This window comes from Suillus fuscotomentosus (assembly GCF_016647785.1).
Source record: "Suillus fuscotomentosus strain FC203 chromosome Unknown F5891scaffold_28, whole genome shotgun sequence".
NCBI classification, from domain to species: domain Eukaryota; kingdom Fungi; phylum Basidiomycota; class Agaricomycetes; order Boletales; family Suillaceae; genus Suillus; species Suillus fuscotomentosus.
In genome coordinates this window covers 147,094-166,303 of record NW_024539540.1, presented here as the reverse complement: position 1 = coordinate 166,303, position 19,210 = coordinate 147,094, and the positions used below count along the sequence as shown (strand labels likewise).

The 19,210-nt window shown below is 44.3% G+C and overlaps 8 protein-coding genes across 8 annotated transcripts; 5 read left to right on the top strand and 3 right to left on the bottom strand.

The window, feature by feature from the left end:
• Positions 1-2,549: 2,549 nt before the first annotated feature.
• Positions 2,550-2,953, top strand: F5891DRAFT_1034480 (uncharacterized protein; the record flags this gene model as incomplete). The annotated part of the gene is made up of 2 exons (XM_041361755.1): positions 2,550-2,721; positions 2,779-2,953. 2 exons carry the CDS (start codon positions 2,550-2,552, stop codon positions 2,826-2,828), a joined length of 222 nt encoding a protein of 73 aa, XP_041225738.1. The 3' UTR covers positions 2,829-2,953.
• Positions 2,954-3,070: 117 nt separating this feature from the next.
• F5891DRAFT_1188854 (uncharacterized protein) lies at positions 3,071-3,251 on the top strand (the record flags this gene model as incomplete). The annotated part of the gene is made up of 2 exons (XM_041367053.1): positions 3,071-3,100; positions 3,129-3,251. 2 exons carry the CDS (start codon positions 3,071-3,073, stop codon positions 3,249-3,251), a joined length of 153 nt encoding a protein of 50 aa, XP_041225737.1.
• Positions 3,252-7,378: 4,127 nt separating this feature from the next.
• On the bottom strand, positions 7,379-7,958 carry F5891DRAFT_1188852 (uncharacterized protein; the record flags this gene model as incomplete). The annotated part of the gene is made up of 2 exons (XM_041367052.1): positions 7,379-7,825; positions 7,875-7,958. 2 exons carry the CDS (start codon positions 7,956-7,958, stop codon positions 7,379-7,381), a joined length of 531 nt encoding a protein of 176 aa, XP_041225736.1.
• A 324-nt stretch (positions 7,959-8,282) lies between these two features.
• Positions 8,283-8,576, bottom strand: F5891DRAFT_922199 (uncharacterized protein; the record flags this gene model as incomplete). The annotated part of the gene is made up of 1 exon (XM_041373805.1): positions 8,283-8,576. A coding segment is annotated over one exon (294 nt), but the record flags the coding sequence as incomplete, so codon positions are not given.
• Positions 8,577-9,425: 849 nt separating this feature from the next.
• F5891DRAFT_1188851 (uncharacterized protein) lies at positions 9,426-10,290 on the bottom strand (the record flags this gene model as incomplete). The annotated part of the gene is made up of 3 exons (XM_041367051.1): positions 9,426-9,800; positions 9,858-9,950; positions 10,027-10,290. The coding sequence occupies 3 exons, from the start codon at positions 10,288-10,290 to the stop codon at positions 9,426-9,428; spliced, it is 732 nt and encodes a 243-aa protein (XP_041225734.1).
• A 3,470-nt stretch (positions 10,291-13,760) lies between these two features.
• F5891DRAFT_952567 (uncharacterized protein) lies at positions 13,761-14,331 on the top strand (the record flags this gene model as incomplete). The annotated part of the gene is made up of 2 exons (XM_041375120.1): positions 13,761-14,024; positions 14,110-14,331. Coding segments are annotated over 2 exons (486 nt in total), but the record flags the coding sequence as incomplete, so codon positions are not given.
• A 2,176-nt stretch (positions 14,332-16,507) lies between these two features.
• F5891DRAFT_1227767 (uncharacterized protein) lies at positions 16,508-17,977 on the top strand (the record flags this gene model as incomplete). The annotated part of the gene is made up of 6 exons (XM_041369526.1): positions 16,508-16,731; positions 16,784-16,985; positions 17,039-17,158; positions 17,206-17,268; positions 17,412-17,821; positions 17,883-17,977. The coding sequence occupies exons 1-6, from the start codon at positions 16,611-16,613 to the stop codon at positions 17,975-17,977; spliced, it is 1,011 nt and encodes a 336-aa protein (XP_041225732.1). The 5' UTR covers positions 16,508-16,610.
• Positions 17,978-18,772: 795 nt separating this feature from the next.
• F5891DRAFT_1188848 (uncharacterized protein) lies at positions 18,773-19,207 on the top strand (the record flags this gene model as incomplete). The annotated part of the gene is made up of 1 exon (XM_041367050.1): positions 18,773-19,207. The coding sequence occupies one exon, from the start codon at positions 18,773-18,775 to the stop codon at positions 19,205-19,207; it is 435 nt and encodes a 144-aa protein (XP_041225731.1).
• Between the last annotated feature and the right edge of the window lie 3 nt (positions 19,208-19,210).

Sequence of the window (19,210 nt, the reverse complement as noted above, 5' to 3'; positions counted from 1 at the left end):
GCATAAACAAGCTATTACATACTTTCTCGCTTATTGTGAATCATGTTACAAATGGTGTTGATTGTATTTTCTTTGTTGCTACAATGCTTGTATATAAACTGAAGTGCTGGACTTGAAACTTGCAGTGCTCTTCAGAGCCTTACTTCATTCCATGCACTGTCCTCATTGGGATTGACGCCCAGCAGCTAGTATTGCACAAAAATCTACATTAATACAACCTGCATCTCAAGATGCATCTGGCACACTCAATGTAGATGACACTGATGAATCCTTTAACCTCAATGTATCGGGATCTAGTCCTGCATACCGCCTTCCTCCAGCATCTTGTATCTTTCATTGTCGCTGATGATCAGGCAAGCCCTTACACACTCTCATTATTTCTTACTGACAATGGTCAACAGTCATTGACCATTGTCAGTAAGAAATAATGAGAGTGTGTAAGGGCTTGCCTGATCATCAGCGACAATGAAAGATACAAGATGCTGGAGGAAGGCGGTATGCAGGAACTCTGGGATTGAACCTCTATCACCATTTAATGTAGTACTCCTGGCTTCAGCTGCAGCATGGTTAGGAAGAGCAGATAGTTTGGCACCTCCCTCAACAACTTTACACATTTCAGTCAGCGTGTATCCCATCTCAAAGGCCAGTTTGACACTAATGATGAAGACAGACCACCCACATTTTTCTGCCAGAATGAGATAGAGGAGTAAATGGAACCTCTTGATGTGTCCACACAATGGTGTATTCCCAGTATTACCTGAGTATTCCTATTTTCTCTCTCCATGGATCCGATCTCATGCATCTGGATCTAACTTTCACTTGGCCCTGGCAGTTTGACTGGTTAGACAAATGGATAGTGTACACTAGCAAAGATTTACTCACAAATGACACAAACAGTGTCTTTGTCCTTTTTTTCCCAAAAGAAATAGTTAATGTTGTCTGATGTTGCAGTTTTTTGAGATGCCTGTGTTTGAAGGAGAGGATCTGGTGGTGTTTCAAAATTCAAAGGTATCACATTTTTCCACAGCCTTCGTCTTGGACTGGTTAGAGGCTAGAGACTAAGGGCATGCCCCAGTTGGGTAGTGCAGTTCTATGCTTCGAGTTGTTTATGACTGCATGGGAATCACTCACTACTAGAGTTCCTCAACTCCATCCCTTCATTAATGTTGGCTTGGCATGGGCCAAGTCATATTATGTTTGCATGGACCTGACAGATTCATATGTTATTGCTATGTGTAATTCTATTATACTCAGTGATAAATAACTACTAATCAATGTGCCCACTACATTACAGTGACTGATTTCTCAGTCAGAGTTAGTTGGATAAAGGACTACTGGGAGGATGCTTAGATAAAGTGTGCTGAATGCATGATCCGTGACCTTATAAGTACTGAGTGGTCATTACTGATGGCCCAACATGATGCTAATTTGATTGTTTAGATGGTGGAATACTAAAAATAAATTTTACCTAAGGCTGTCAAGCATTAAATATTACTTGCACCTCCAAGGCTGACATGATCAACTTGCTCACTCAACTTTATGGCCTCGGAGATATGCGCATGAGGTGCCCGCAGCAGTCTCAAGTCCACAGACTATCGAGCAAGAGTATCAGTCTTATGTTAATGGTGAACATATTGAGATACTCAAATTTTGGGAGGTACGTTGCACCAATTGTATATCTTTCAACTGTAGTAACAGTCCCTGGTTTCAATAGATGAAGTGGAAGACATACCCAACATTATTTGCAATCACCATGGACTATTTGCCTATTTAGGCCTCTGCCATCCCATGTCAACAAGTTTTCTCATTGAGTGCAGAAACTGACACAAAAAAATCAAATCAAATCAGTGAGACATTGATGGAGGCATTACAGATGTTGAAATATGACCTGAAAAAAGAGCGCCTCAATTTCACTGAACACTTCACAATATTACAGTGTGACCTTCCTGGTGATGATCCTGACAAGCCGAGTGGAATGCAATCAAATGTATCTCAGGATCCCACTGATGATATACTAGCTGCAATTGCATCAGAGGAGTTCTGCAATCATATGTCAGACAAAGTTTACATTTATTCATAGCCTTCGTCTTAGACTGGTTAGAGGCTAGAGACTACATTCCAGGCCGCCTCAGTGATCTCTACTTACTACTATGTACTAGTACTTACATATGACTTTTTTGCATCAATGTGCAAAGGGCTGCGTGAATCTATGCCATCAGACTTGTCGCACGGAGATTAGCACGACAACTTGAGTTTTAGTATGACTAGGCAATGACAGGAGTACTGGCCACCCACACAGGTCGCAGGTTTACCTCGTGGGTAGGGGTGGGGGTATGACCTTTGGACACCCATACCCATACCTGTACCCTTATAGTGGGTAGTCACTCATGTTGTAACTCATCACACTTGTGGTCTCTATTGTAAATTGGTGAGTATTATTTCATCTATATATGTCATATGGACTTTGCTGAGTGGGCATCTTGTTTCTCTTCTCCTTGGTAGCATAAATGTCCACGTCCAAAGTCCATGCATGCTAGTCATGGAGAAGGATGACACGGTGGTATGTCATCTTTGGCTTCTGCACTGTCCACTCTATCCTTGGCTGCAGCACCACCACATTCTTCTTCTTCTGTGACACCAGTCTAAGTCTTGGAGGTGGTGAGTCCTGGTTGCAACTCCTTTGTGGAGGAAGAATGATGAAGGCAAGACCGTTTGCAATGTGTAAGTTCTCATTTGTTGTTCCTTCTATATTTGTACCAATCTTTTATATACATACAGATGCAGCCTCTACTATAAGCTTCACAGCTCTGCTTGTCCCATTAGTATGAAATCCGATATTATTCAGAAGCACTCTTGACATGACACTCGTGCATAGTGCTCCTCCCTCACCAAGCCCCCAAGCGCATCTAACACACCTGGCACTCCTTCTGTTATGGAGGAGACAGTTTCAGAACGGGTTCTGGTGTGACAAGCACAGGTACTTCTTTGTCTTTGCGGTGCAGCAGCATGGACTCATCTGTCCACACAGTCGACACGCCACACCCACCACTATACTACCCACCAACCCACCATGAGACCTGCACCTGCCATTGGGGTGTGGGTATACCTTGTTTAATAGATATGTCAAGCCCAAGGCTGCTGATGTTGCCATCATCTTGCAAGAGGGCATTTTCGACAAAGACATGGATTGGTACGAGACACCACAACCTACAGGTGAGCTTATCCACTTCACTTGCCACTACCAACTCTAGCTGCTTTCTGGCAAAGATCAAATGCTGCTGGTTGAGCTTCTGGCAGTACATACTCTCAAACTTATGGTGGTGGCAGGACCCTGATCTTTGTGCTCCAGGTAGGTGCTACATGAGAAATGCTGGAGAAAATGTATGCTATGCTGAGAGTTTGAGGCAAAGTTCCCTTACAAGAGCATTAATTATGTGAGCTAGCAGCCATGTTACTAGGATCCTGGATAGTATAAGTATAGTACATGAACAATGTATGCTATGGGATTCTGGAAGATGCCACCATGGCGCCACATATGTTGATATGTCAAAACATTAAGTCTGGTTTATTGTTCATATCATATCTGTTCAAATTCTGTCTGTGTACTCAGTGCTTGATGATTCCTGCTCGCATCAATGGGAGGTACTGGCTGAAAGAAAAAATAGGGTCAGGTGCTTATGGTAAGTGAATTTGATTATTACATCCCGCTGTGAGGACTGCACTTTGTAACAGGTGAAGTGTATTGTGCAAGTGATATCATCAGTGGTGGTGATGTACAGTGGCTCAAAAAAGTGTCTCAATGTTTCTGACTTTTCATGTAATTGCTTTATTATGAGCCAGGGTGTGGGAATATGACTATGCTGTAGGGAGGTGTCATAATGCTATACTTCTCAGCCTCATTTATGCTCCCTGTAGCGTGGGAATCTGATGTCATCATGTGCAGATATGGCTATTTGAATTTGGTGACTCATTGAGGCACTTGTTGACTTTTAGTTTGATCAACATAATCTCTATAATTATGATACTTTATGTGACCTCCTGTTGCTCTAATCACTTCTGCCACTCCTCTAGCCATGCTATCTATCAATTTTGAATATTTCTTCTTAGTACTCCTTTCTCACTCTGCTGCAACTCTGTCCTACAGCTGAAATAACTCCTATGATGAATTTTGATAGGCTATAAGCAATTTCTTAGATATTTTTCAGTAATATTCAATAGGGCTAATGTATGGGGACTGTGCTAGACATGATAGAACATTGATATTATGGTCTTTGAGCTGCTAGCGACTGACTTGAAATCTTACTTCACATGAATGAAGATCTCATATTTACCATATTCTAACTGGGCAGGCTGCTAATGCTACTCAGGCCACCTAATTCATCAATTCATCATCTCCAGCACTGTTTCCACTCAAACCATCAACAATACTTGCAAGGCAACAAATATTAAAGTTATAATCAATCAGAAGAGGATTCTCCTATCCCTAGCCTATAGAAATAGGAAGTAAACTTCAGCTTTAAAGACCAGTACTGGACTGGAAGAGGACTGGAAGAGAATTATATTATGAGATAAGACCAAGATAAATATAATGAAGTCAGATGGCTGGGAATACATCCATAAAATGACAGGTGAACCACTAAGAGAAAAAAAATTGTGTAAACTCTCAAGTGTGGAGTAACAAACATAGAGGTATAGAGCTATATGAGATGTAATAAAGTATATATTCTCTGTGTGAAGTAAAGTGAAGAACTAATACAGAGTGGTACATCTCTATTTTAGATGAGAGTCTGCTAAGAAGCATACAGAAATCATATATTAATAAGGAAGATACCATGTTGCAATAAAATAATGATCCTAAGTATATGTCCAAGTTAGTCACTAGCAGCTCTAAGACCATAATATCAATGTTCTATCATGTCTAGCACAGTTCCCATACATTAGCCCTATTGAATATTACTAAAAAATATCTAAGAAATTGCTTGTAGCCTATCAAAATTCATCATAGGGGCTATTTCAGCTGTAGGACAGAGTTGCAGCAGAGTGAGAAAGGAGTACTAAGAAGAAATATTCAAAATTGATAGATAGCATGGCTAGAGGAGTGGCAGAAGTGATTAGAGCAACAGGAGGTCACATAAAGTATCATAATTATAGAGATTGTGTTGATCAAACTGAAAGTCAAAAAGTGCCTCAATGAGTCACCAAATTCAAATAGCCATATCTGCACATGATGACATCAGATTCCCACGCTACAGGGAGCATAAATGAGGCTGGATAGTATAGCATTATGACACCTCCCTACAGCATAGTCATATTCCCACACCCTGGCTCATAATAAAGCAATTACATGAAAAGTTAGAAACATTGAGACACTTTTTTGAGCCACTGTAGTTGTCAAGCTTCAATGCATTACTGGTACCACCACCAGCTTAGAGCACAAGAATAATGTGCTCCTACAACTTGGTGATACTGCTGGCATCTCCTGCATCCACTGGTTTGGACAGGAGGATATTTATGATGCTCTAGTGCTTGATTGTCTTGGACAGTCACTTGAGAGTGTATTCAAGGTACATCAATGCTCATTCAGCCGCAATACTATAGTGTTCATAGCTTGTCAGATCGTAAGTATTTCCTAAATTACATGCACTGATCCTAACAATTTCACTAGGTCTGCCGCCTCCAGTACATTCACTCAAAACACTTCATTCATCATGACTTGAAGCCCAATAACATCCTTATTAGAACTGGTGAGGATGCACACAGGATTTATCTTGTTTATTTTGGCATTTCAAACAATTCAGAAACCCACGCACTTATCGCCATGTTGCATTCAAACAAACTGCCTCCTTGACAGGAACTCCAGCCTTCACATCCATCAATAACCATGAGGGAATGGAGCTGGGACATTGTGATGATATTGAGTCCTTCGTGTATATCTTGATTTACCTGTTTTGTGCATCTCTGCCTTGGCTTCACTGTAGTGGCATCTCTAATAACGAAATCATTGAGATAAAGCATAATATGACAAAGCTGTGCCAAGACCTTCCTGCTGAGGTTAAAAGGATCCTTACTTACTCACATTCCCTCTCATTCAATGAGAAACCAAACTATACATTATTACATCGCCTTCTTTGGTGTATCAATAGTACATCCAAATCTTACCAGCAGGACCATATACCTGACTGGTCCACCATTTCTCCAAAACCTTGTAGGAGCTGCATTTCCGATGCAGATTCTACCATGCCCTGCCGCTCACATCATTTGAAATTACGAGCTTTGTCTCCATGTGTCATGTATTCCCCATGCAGCAACCACCAGGTTCACAATGACCACGCTACAGTTATTGATCATCAGACCATGCAGCAATGCGTGCTACTTTAGTAAATGTGAGTACATTGCTTTTTATATATTCATTGTGTTGTAGACTTATATTATTTGCAGGTCTATCTCAAACAACGACACATATCTTACAGTTTTGTATTCATGTTCTGTGTGTCTGAAATTTATGTACCTACTTGACTGCAATAATGTATGCACGAATTTGTGATTCAACTGAAGCTGACTTGAGCTGTGGCTCAATAAGTCTTGGCTAAAGCTAGTTCACTTGGCTAGCAGCGGCAGGCCAGGCCGAATACAATGGCTCGGGTCACTATAATTAGATGAACCACCACTGAAGCTGGTAGAAGCTGAGCTGGCTCTTAGCTAGCTGAGCCGTGGCAACACTAGTGTAAAGTAGAAGCTGGGTAGTTTGAAGCCATCTTGAAATTTGTAAATTATGGGCTCAACACTGTCCTGAGTCCATGCATAACAACAACAATGTTCTTCTCCCGAGCAGCAGCCTGGAGACGTTCAAGTTCACATTGGCGCCTTTCTTCATTCATTCCCTCTTCACGAGCATTTTTCTACATAAAGATGGTAGGCATCTGTGTTGCATGGCATGGTGCTGCTCAGGCTTTGGGTTGTGATGGGCCAGTGACCATGCATGAAGGAAGCTGCACAGGTTCACTAGCATCTGGCGGCTCAACAGCCTGACCCTTGCCCTTCTGGACTTATGCAGGAGGCTCAGGAACTTCCAATAAGGAGGCCAAGGGTGGGGACAGACAGACGTCCAAGTCAGAGGGTGCAGCATCAAGAATCAATGCTGGCTGTGAAGGTGGAGGTGAGGCATAGGTGGACATACTTGAGGCTGATGAGGTATTTGAAGTGCCAATGATAGATCCAACACAACAGCAGAGGTACTGTAGAGATACACACTTAGCTTCGTCACAGTGTCACATGTCCTTTGAATCGAAGCTATTTTGTGTGACTGTCACACAGAGTTGAAAGTGTCGAAGGTAAATTGTGACATACAGTAAAACATGAAAAAAAGCCTAAACTATGGTTAATGTTTCCAAAAAATTTTGTACTGAGTATTTTCCACATGTCTGCACTTTCCACGACCAAAAACCTCTTCATCACCCTTAGTGGTAGAAGCTTTAAGCTCTTGATCATAACTTTCTGCCTGGTTGCAAGGCAGCAGATTACCAGAATTATCAGTACCATAGCCATGAGGGACTGACCCTCCTGATGTGATGTGAAGTAGAACCGCATCAACAGGAATATCACAAGGATCCAGGTCAACATCCGCAGCATGCGCAAATGGTGGCTCAACCTCATCTAGTGTTGACTCGGATTGAGGTTTTGCAGCATTGTATTGAGCCATCTTGATTTGGTCCCATGTCTTGACGTCATTCTTCTCTACATCACGTAGCACTTGAAGAGCTTCGTGGCTGGTAAGGCTGTCGAAGGAGAGATTGAATGAAGTGCCAGCCTTGCATTGAAAAAATGCCTGAATATGTCAGTGTCATTGGTGAGGGATACAAGGATGGTGTACTTACTTGTCTAAAAATGTTGGGCTTGTTAATAGCATGATAGCCATTGATAAGCCAGTGCAATGATCTATCATGCAGAGTGGGCAACATTGTGTCAAGTCAAATGACGGTGGCAGTGGCATCATTTTTTTCCAGCAATGACAAAGACTCATCAACAATGTCAGCATGCTGACATCATTTGACAGCAAGCTTGGATGGGTGCTGGACACCAACATCACATGGTTGGGCAATACCAGTGCAACTGCCAGGGACAAAGTGATACTTGATCCATGGGTAATATTGATCAAGCCAAATACAAAACTGGATGGACTTGTGGACCGACCAAACATCCAGGTGTAAGATACATTCTTGATCATCAGGTGCACCGACAAGCTCCTTCTGTCTTGTCCAGTAAGGGATGAAAATATTATGAACATAGTCACACATGAGCTCAAACATTGACCAGTGCATGTCAGTATTTGAAAAACACAGCTTGAAGCCTAAGTGTTGTGCTTTCTTGAATTGTGGCATGCTTTTCGAGGGGAGGGAGCACGTAGTTTTGCCACAGTAGATGACCTGAAATGGGAGAGCATTGCCGGAGGCAGATATGCCAACCACCACAGTAAATGCTCGCTTCTCCTCCTGTCCAACGACTGTAACTTGCTTGGAACCAACTTCTTCATATGTAGCGGTGTTTTCAGGTTGATACACAATATTTGTCTGGTCAATGTTGACATAGAAACAAGCATGAAAGATTGCACAGTTCTGAATGGTCAAATTTAAGTGAAGGAATTGGTCTAGACAAAGTTGATCGGCGTTGGAAGGGGTTTTCTGTGCAGCACAGGTTAAAATAACCAATTGAGATTTGCAGCTACAAACTTCTTTATCCAAGATTCTGTGCATTGAAAGTGTGAGCCGTCCTTCACAACAGCCTCAAAGACCTCGGGGCAAGAGACAGTGAGGTGGGCAATGATTACACCATGACAACACATGGTGTCTAAAGCTATATTAACAGTGCACAGATCTTCCACAATGGTCTTGACAACATTAGGATACTTCAAGAGAATAGTAGGCAGCGTTGCCTCAGTTAATGGAAGATTGCCCTTTTGAACACGGACAAGCACATTGGCATGCCATGCTGGTCATGTCCCACTATGGTCTATCCAGCTTCCTATAACCTGTGCATGGATACCACCAAAGCAAGTGGGGTCGATTCATTTAAGCTCATGCTCAATCTATACTGGTGACATCCCATAGCTGACATGGAGAGTGGCCATTTCAATAGTTGGCCATAGCAGGGGGCCCTGCCAGTTGACATGCAAAGCATCTGTGTCCTCCCACTTGTGCTTCTGGCCTAGGTTGCGCGTACACTTGCTATGAGCATGCCTTTGCAATTGGCGATATGGACATGATGCCTCTGTGATTGTGATGGCTGGTGGCTGAGGATTGCTATCATGAAGAATGTAATCGATGGTAGGTTTCTGATGAAAGAACATGTAAGCTTAAGATAACTCAGAGTGAAAAGAAGACACATGCTCACCTCCTTAGCAGCTTTTTCACGTGTCACTGTTTTCTCTTTCACTCAGCTGCTCTTTCATGCTTGCAAGTAGCCTTCTCAAACTTATTAAATTCTTGCTGATAATGGTCCCGCTCCTGATCTCTGAGCTCCCAAGCAAAAGGCTTCCAAGCACATTGTAGATGCTCCTTGCATGATACTTTTGGGAAGAACTTGAACAGACCTTTGTTTTTGTCTGTGTCAGTTGTACGAAGGTCAAGTTTTGGTTTATTAGTTTGCATGGATGATGATTGGGTGGAGATAGATGGCTGAGTCTCTTCTACTTCAAGATCATGTTCACTCTCTGCACCTGAGGAAGTCTCTTCTGGCTCGAAGTCACTGGCATCATCCACATCTGAACCATTACATATATCCATGCCATCGTCAGGAACCAAGAGCTATAAAACCAATACTCGATTAACAATGTTGCATCAGTTAGCACAAGATGCCCATACCTCAAGATGATCATAAGCAAGATCCAAAAATTCTTCCATGCAGAGGGAGAATGCTCTGTTATCGTTGAACAAAGGATTGCAAAATATAGCATGCTTGATGGTGTTATGGCTGTGATTCCACATGAAAATGAATCCAGCTATTGACCGCACTGTAGTGCATTTGCATTACTAAATCCAGAGAGGCCATGATGGCCCAGCCAATGATGAATGATGTCAATGTCATGACCGGGTTGACTCCACCCAAGAAAATCAGTGTTTGATCAATCACATTGACCTCAATAGCAGCCCAATGGATGTTGTAAATATTGATAGGAAAGAGGACATGCTGAAGTATTCCTTCATGTAACATAGAGCCTATGGCACAAAGGTGAGTAAGAGCCTTCTCAGTCTCATAGTTTGCCCACCGCTTCTCATTGAGCTGAAGTGTATCCATAAGGACAAGGGATTCAACACAGACTGTCCAAAGGTCTCCATTTTCAGATGCTTGCATATGTTAAACTACTGCAGCAATCATAGTATCCACGACACGACTGCCAATTGGACCTGATGCCAACAGTGGCCGGAGTCCACTAGTAGATAAATCAGTCTGAGCACCGACTCCTTTGAGTGGAACATCCCATGGAAGATGCTCTAGGACATCTAAAATGTCGTCAATGGTTTCCAACTCAGCACAGTCACCCAAAACAGTGTCCAGTCGGTCTAAGATCCAGTCGTGTGATGTATGTCAATCACATTGATGCTCAAGTGCATGAGACATGGACACCCAGTATGACAAGACCCACAAAAGAAGTGGTTCATTGAGGAATGACAGGTGCATGACTGATTGATCTTGGTCTTGCCATGCACTAGTAGCATGATCACGAAGTGCAGTGGCCATTGAAAATGCAGGAACTAATTGTGAAACAAAGTCTGCAGGGAGCTGGACTGTGGGGGGCTCTTGGGAAAGGATGATATCAGTACATGACAAATTAGTTTTGAGATTTGTGGGGAAATTGAAGACAAGCAGCTGAGTAACTGAGAGAGTATGGGAAGGAATGATTGCACGAAATTCCACAGGAACACATAGGAGATCTGATAGTATTTCTTTACGACTTGTTTTGGAGGTATTGCACAAACTAGCCATGGTACTGAAGGGCTTTGAAAAGGACAGTTTGAGGATTAATCGGCATCCTGAGAGCTAACTTATGTCTTACTGAACATTGGAGGATCTGTGTTGATAGTATGACAGTACATGCATACATAGAGAAGCCTGGAGCCTGACATATTGCCAGATAAGTAAATGCGAAGTACTCCGTGGTGAACGCAAGCTTGAGGATCATTGATAAATTGAGAGCCTGTTGCTGCAGACACTGACAGCGGCTGGCAGTTGGTCACAGTTTGAAGCTATTTCTGAGGTGTCACAGGTCACACCCATCTTCGAATCTTTGAAGCTAAGGCTTGTTTGGTCACACCCGGATGACGTCAAAGCTAAGTGTGTATCTCTACAGTATGTCCTTTCACGGAACAACCACCCAACAGGCCACAATATGTTTGGCATGCAGCATTCTCACAATGTGCATGGGAATACTTCTTGCAGACCAGGGCAGCACACATAATGAGCAATGTGGCATTGCTCAAGGCAGCAGTCTGGACGACAGCAGTTGGGACTAGCTGAGCTGGCTGGATGACAGTGGCTGGGGCTAATTGAGCTGTGGCCAGGGCGGGGGAGCTGGAGGGACTGGTTGAGCCCCATGCTCAGCAAAAGAAATTGCATGGCACTTGCTACTCGCCAGCAAATTTCTTGCACTTTGGTGATTGGAGTCAGTTGAAATTCAGCAGTGAACAAGCCTGAAAAAGATAGCACTTACCACTGCCACTCAACAGCCCTCATTTCCATTCTCATTTGACTTGCACCATCACTAGGCAACTGCATGGGTTTCGGAAACCCGTGCGGGTGGTGGGTATGGGTGTTCTGAGGGTGTGGGTGGGGGTCCATGTTTCAGGCACCCGCACCCTCACCCATACCCGCGGCCTGGGTTGACACATCAAAATCACTATATTTCGCTACCTAAACAGGAAATCGGCTACTCATACTGTACAGTTGTTAAAAAATCAATAGCAAGCATATCAGTATCACTATCCTCTAGCCGCGAGTCATAGACATCATACAGCCAAACATATTCGCAAAAATGGCAAAACGAGTCACCAAACTCACAGACAAGGTGAAGGCAGCCCTCGAAGAGAAGCTTGATGGCCCCTCGACTAAGAAATGGAAGAACGACATGAATGGGGAAAATGCGGCACCAAGCCAGTCCAAGAAGGCTAAAAGTATCCCGAACCACGGTCGCACAAAGGATGACATGGAAGACGATGTCACGGCTACTCCGAGTCCTGCAGCTACACCAGTACAGGGACATCGAGCAGTGGTTCATACCGAAGAGGAAGAGGCTGATCTGCATAATGATGTGATCATGGTCGATGATGACGAGAGCGACGACGATGCCAATGAGACTCGCAATCCAAGTCCAGACATTGAAACTGCTGAAGATGAGCTCAGTATGCAATACAATCTTCAATTAAAACAATTTGTCAATCAGATGATAGCTTGACTAATGAAGGAGTGGTGCTCACCTGTATATGCATTCTTCAAGCCCAAACCATGTATCATTGAGCACAATGGATGTCGCGCACATCAGTTCAAGTGCTGTGCTCGAGGATGCAAAACTACAATTCGACGATTCCTCGACAAAAAGGATGCGAGGTCTACTGGTAACATGCGAAAGCACGTCAAATCGTGCTGGGGTGATGAGGTTCTGCAATCTGCAGACCAAGCCAAAGATGCCCAGGAGGTTCAGACTAAGATAGTTGGTAGCATCCTACGGAGTGGGTCAATCACAATGTCATTCAAGTGAAAAGGCAAGGGGAAAGTGACATACTCGCATCACCAACATACACAGACTGAGACAAAGTACACTGCCATCTTTCCTAACTGGATTGAGAGCTGAGATAGCCACAATAAGGGCTGAAATCGTTCGTTGGGTCGCCGAAAGTCTATGACCATTCAAAATCGTCAGGGACAGGGGATTTCAGTCTCTTATGAAGACCGGAAGACCTGAATATTACTTACCTTCGGCTGCTACAGTGTCGCGTGATGTTCGGTTGGTCTTTGCCAGGACAAGACAGCACATAGCTAAAATCACAAAGGCACGGTCATCATTTAAACATAGCGCAGCATGAATCTAATATACTCACTGGCAGGAACATGAAGGTAAAGTCAACTTCACAACAGATGGATGGACTTCAACAAACCATTGGGCTTTGGTCGCTGTATCTGCGCACCTCGAACATAAAGGAGTGCCACTGAGTCTGCCATTAGATATTGTTGAGATACCAAAAGTAAGGATGACTTACTTTGGCCTGACTTGATTGATATTGAGCATGTTAGTCACATACCAGCAAGGAATTAGCGGGAGCGTTTGAACAGATACTAGATGATTTTGGAATCATAGAAAAAGTTAGTCCAATCAACACAATGTATTCAATGAGACTTACTGCAATAAAGATCCTAGCTGTTACATGCGACAACACATCGAATAACACAGTAATGATCGACGAACTCAGTACCGCACTCCCCGACTTTGGCAGAAAAGCATCGCACACATGGTGCTTTTTGCACACCGTCAATCTTATAGCAAAGTCCTTGCTCCATGAATTTGAGGCATCCACAAACGACAAGGACACAGAAGAGTTGATAGCTGATGACAAAGATGACGTGGATGGCTTGGTCAATGAAGTTTCTTTGTTGACAGATATCGAGCAGGAAAACCTTAGGAATAGTGTGCGTCCCGTCAAGTTAGTACTCACAAAGGTGGGAGTTCAAATCATGAAACATACCTTGAAAATTGACATAGTACCTAGCTTTGCAAACTCGGATTCAAGATCATACATTCGACAGTTAAACTCCTCCCGGCCTGGCATGAAATTCTTGAAGCTTTGAAGATGAGGGTTACGACACTCCCATGGGATGTTTCCACATGCTGGAACTCGACATTTGACATGGTCGAGTATGCACTGAGGAATCGAGAGGCGATTGATGCCGTGACCCAGCGACAAGACCTGGGCTTGCGACAACTTGAGTTAACAGACCACGAATGGGTAATTGCAGAGCAATTACAGGACATCTTGAAGGTGTGTGCGCATATGTAACCATATGTGACACTGTATATTACTTAATTAGTAACACTTACATGACACTTTGCTCTAGATCCTCAAGGACGCAACACTGTTCTTCTTGCGTTCAACCCCAAACTTGGCGACCGTTATCCCAGCAATGGACCTAATCGACGAGAAACTGACCACTTACTCCTTGAATGCTTCATTCCTTCCATCGATTCGTGTAGCTGTAGGACTCGCCAAAAAGACATTGAATCGCTATTACCAACTGACAGATACATCGGAAGTGTACCATATTGCCATGGGTGAGTTTCTTTCTTAATCTATGTCATTTGTCTGACCTCTTACTTTTAGTTCTACACCCGCGTCACAAACTCACATATTTCAGACGTGCAAAGTGGGAAGATGCTTGGATTGAAACTGCCGAGATGCTTATACGGGAGACATTTGAGCGCTCATACTCCGACTCGATGTTGGCAGCCTCACACGCAGACTCTGAGGCAGACGATGGTATAGCAGCAGAAGTTTCTTCGGTGAGTTTTATTGTCTGTCTTGATGCACTCGCTGACTCGCAACCTATCTACATCCACAGGGCAACATCTTCAACAATATCCCTGCGCTTGCACCCCCGACAAGTCACTCTATAAATGAACTTGACAGGTACCTGGGCACTGACATTGAGCATGTCGAGGACCCCCTTGCTTGGTGGTATGAACATTGTATTGCTTATCTGTGCCTTTCTCGCATGGCGTTAGATTATCTTAGTATACCTGGTATGTTTTGTGTTTACATTTATTTCATATTAAGGAGCTAACTATTTGACTATGGTAGCTACTTCCGTGGATGTTGAATGTCTTTTTAGTCACAGGCATCTCCTCCTTTCACATGTTTGCTCTCGATTATCAGCTCAGTCAACCCGCGCACTCCTGTGCCTCGGATATTGGAGCAAGCTCAATCTAGTGAAGACAGAGGATGTCATGTCTGTTGCAGCACTTGCAGATGTTGAAGGTGAGGAGGAGCAGGAGCTCGAGATTGGGTGGGATGCCATTAAATTAGAGTAGCTACATTTTGTACATGAACTGATTGAATTTGCAGTGACCCGCAGGTATACCCTTTGCGGGTTACTGTGCGGGTCATTTACCCATCCACCCACGCAAAAACCCAGACCCGCTTTGAGGGTATGGGTATTCCTCCGGGTGTGGGTGTGGGTACGAGCGCTGACACCCGGGGGTTTACCCATGCAGTTGCCTAACCATCACCAAGGGACCTCCTCTTTGCAGTTGGTGCATGAGTGGATGAAATCAGGTTGGGGTTGAGCCAGTTGAGCATTGAGGACAGCCTGTCATGATGGTGCACCCCACGAGGTGGATGGGGTATTCATGGTTGTCAAGAAGCCTGGTAATTGGAGGATATCAGTCATATTCATCTGGCGGGCACAGAAATAAACTTACCAATGTTATCTAGTAGCTTGAGGATCGCATAAACATTGAGAAATGAATGACATACTGTGGAATGTAGTAGTTCGTACTCAGGAAATACAGGTCGCATTAGAAACTTACAGGTAGCATAGAGATTGAGAGAACACATACCGGGCAGATGTGCAAAGGCGTGCTGGGGCAGTGGTTGGTTGAAAGCAAGAGATAAAGCATAAAGATAACCAATGGTGCATCATGTCCTGAACCGGACAGATCCGCACTTGGGTGGACCCAGCCGGACGGACTCAGAAAATTACATTTCCCAGATGTCCTCTAAAATTGGGACTGGTCCAGGTCGGGTTGTGCCAAAAATGGCCTGGATTGGACTGGATATTCACGGAAAAATTTGTGCCACCAATCGCGTTGTTCCATTAGCAGTGCCATAAGCTTGATCACCGTACTATGCATCATACTTCTTTTGGACAAGCGAAAATTATGAGTCTTTTGCTGATCAGTGGGTTTATGCACTGCTCATCCATTGCATTTCCATTGTCAAGTAAAGCACCCACAGAATGGATGGCTGCACAAAGAAGTCCCCAACACCCAACATTATGTTAGTGACAGGAGGGCTCTGAACCTGTGAGAGTCTGACCATCGAACTGGAAAAAAATCCAATTACTTACCAACCATCACAGATCTTATCATTACGTTCTTACGTTGCACTACTGGCACTCAGGTTTTCACCACAGCTTAACCACCGAATGCTGGCGGAGTGGTAACAGTCACAGACACCGCACTAGTAAGTTTGCAAGGTCCTTGTCGGGTCCTGGAATTCACAGATATGTAGTATGTCCAGCAAGCGGGCTCGCACCAAGCTGTCAGGCAAGCAGGCATATTCAATTTGATGCAATATCTACAAGGTATTTTACCCCGCACTCAAGCTGCTCCATATGTGATACGCGCAACATTTTGATAGATTCTGTCAGATACAAGCATTTATGAAACACCTGCTGAGCTACACCAAATATGACTGGTCCAAAACAGACTTGAAAGTTTAATAAGTTTGCTTCTTGTAACCCTGTGGCCTACATGATTGTGACTGATAGGTCCTTGACTATCTAGATACTATATAACAGACGAGGGTCGGAGTAACACGCTTTGTTACCCCACTCCGAGACATTCCATTATGACACCTACGTCGCAGCTTTGTCAGTCAGATCTATTCAAAAAACGCTCTGAGCTCCTCAGTTGCAATGTTCGAGTGGTCCTCTCATATGAGAGAGCCAAGGCCATTGGCTTAGCACTCGGTGCATATCAAACTGTTTTGTTCGCGGGGCATGTCTTGATCTCGTATTGCAGGCATCACTCTTAATGACACATTGAATTTGATGCAAAAAATTTGGGACATCCACACCGACCCAATCATAGTCCGAGATGAGGCCGCGACTATGCTGGTGACAATCCAGTACAATCTGGTCGCAGGAACACTTGCAAAATATGCTGTGACTACTAGACCTGATCTGGTCTCCCTCGTCGAGGACATTCTTTGGTGGGATGTCATGTGAGCACACTTTCATGTTCATTTTGCAGAGGCACTACATAATCTCTTTGCAGTGGTCAATTCTGCCTTACTGAGCTGGGGAGAGGTCTAGACATTTTCCGAATGAAGACATCAGCGACACTTCTTCCAACAGGCGAATTTGACCTCCATACACCGTCGCCCTCGGATGCCAAGTACGAGATCAGTATATCTTTGAGAGCTGCTAATCATGCTAGCGCAGGTTCATGCCACCAACCATTCCAGTGAAAGGTCTTCCATGCGTCGCCGTTGTTTTTGCGCAACTGTACGTGGATGGCAAATGCCGTGGACCTTGGCCATTTCTTGTGAATCTGAACGACGGATATGATATGTGCAACGGGGTGACTTCAACGCGAGTGCTTTTTTTAATTTATTTCACCGATTTCAAACTTATTGCTCTATGACTAGGTTGCTACCACCTAGAGGAGGCTCGTCCCCCGTCAATCATGCACTCACAAGCTTTAATCACGTCCATTTACCGCCTTCAGCCCTTCTCGGAGACGTCACCAAGTCCGACACAATGCATCATGACTTCATGTCGTCTATATGGCACGTTGCGGTCGGGTCGCTAGTGCTTGGCTCAGTTGCAATACCTTACCTCCAGGTGGCATTGTTCATCACCGTGCATTATTTTCAGCGTCGTCATGTCACCAGTTTGCAAGGAAATCCTTTGCCCATAATTTCATACCGAACACAACAGCTTCCTTTATTACACGCCATTGCTCAGGCATTCGTTCTGAGAGCGCTTCACAAATGGGCTGTCGAACAGTTTATGGACAAGAATCTTGATGTGCGTGTGCGACATGGTGTAGAGACTTGTGTGTCTCATGGTGTGATATGACAAGTTTTCACTAAGGAGTACATAGCACGAACTTGTAGTGTCACTCCGTGCGCTACCCACAGCTATCCCTATACAAGGCGCAGCTTTCCCTGCGCTTCACAATGTATACGCTCGCGCGCGTTCCCGCGCTTGAGCGCCCTATAGCGCTAGTTACCACCCACCATTTTACTTAGCAGAACATAATAGAAGTCTATCTGTCTACACTTCGCATCTCTCTTCTCTTATATTGCATCATATTAGCACTTGAGTCTAACTTCTCTATTATTTCTGCATACACGCGCGTGCTTTCCTGCGCTTCGCGCTAATACGCGCGCATGTTCCCACGCCTTGCGCGCACCTGCGCTTTCTCGCGCTTCGCTTCAGCGCACACTTCTAGATCCTTGCTGCACTCGCTTCCCCTAGGGTCGAACGCACTTGTCGTCTCAAGAATAGCAGACTAGGCAACGCGCGACCTCACAACATTTATAGATACAGCTAGGAGCCTCTTTTGTTCCTCGTTGTATTGTTGTTTCTACAATGGCATCACGGCTTGCTGCAAAGCAGTCATGCTTCAGCATGCACAAGGTGCAAATTACGCACTGTCTGAAAGGCTTGGAGCCCAAGGCCTCTTCGAATATAACCAGCTGTCCAACTGTTATGTATGAGCACCTTCTCTTTGACAGTCATGCTAGAGCAATAATTAATCTGTTTCACAGAGCGAGGCAAGGGGAGTTAGCATCGCTGAAGGTGACATTTTAGGTAAATGACTTTTAGCCTTCTCCGGTGATGTGATGCTGATCAAAGATTCCAGCGCTTTCCATGTGTCAGTACAGTACATTGATGTTCACACCAACCAAAGACTTACAGATAAATTCTAGGACTCGTGGCAGACACCTTGTCGCAAATGTACGAGTTACCTTTCTCGACACACCCAGATGGGCCACTTGCGATGCACGAAATCTCGTTATTTGACGAGGCAACTGAGACAGTTTCCTCCTCGTCCGATTTCATGCAGGCATTCATGCAATACGTGCAGCCACGCTGTCAGCAGATGGTCGAATCCATGGGACACCACATGGCCTATGATGCCGCTGTCGACCAAGGGATCTCCCAATATCTTGTCAATCTGTATAACATCAATGCGATCAAGACAGATGCCACGTGGTATGTGGAACATGGCATGTTTACGCAGAAGGCCATCATGCATATGGAGGATGCTGCTTTGTCCGCAGCTTTGCCTCGCCTGGAGGAGTTGCTCACTGCGATGGAGGTTGAGCCATACGTATGGTCACCCATCATATCAGATAAGCGCTGGGAGGAGTTTAGCAAGACATTGCCTGTCTATAGCTCCCCTCAGGCTCAGGTACCAGTGGCGCGACTTTAGTTT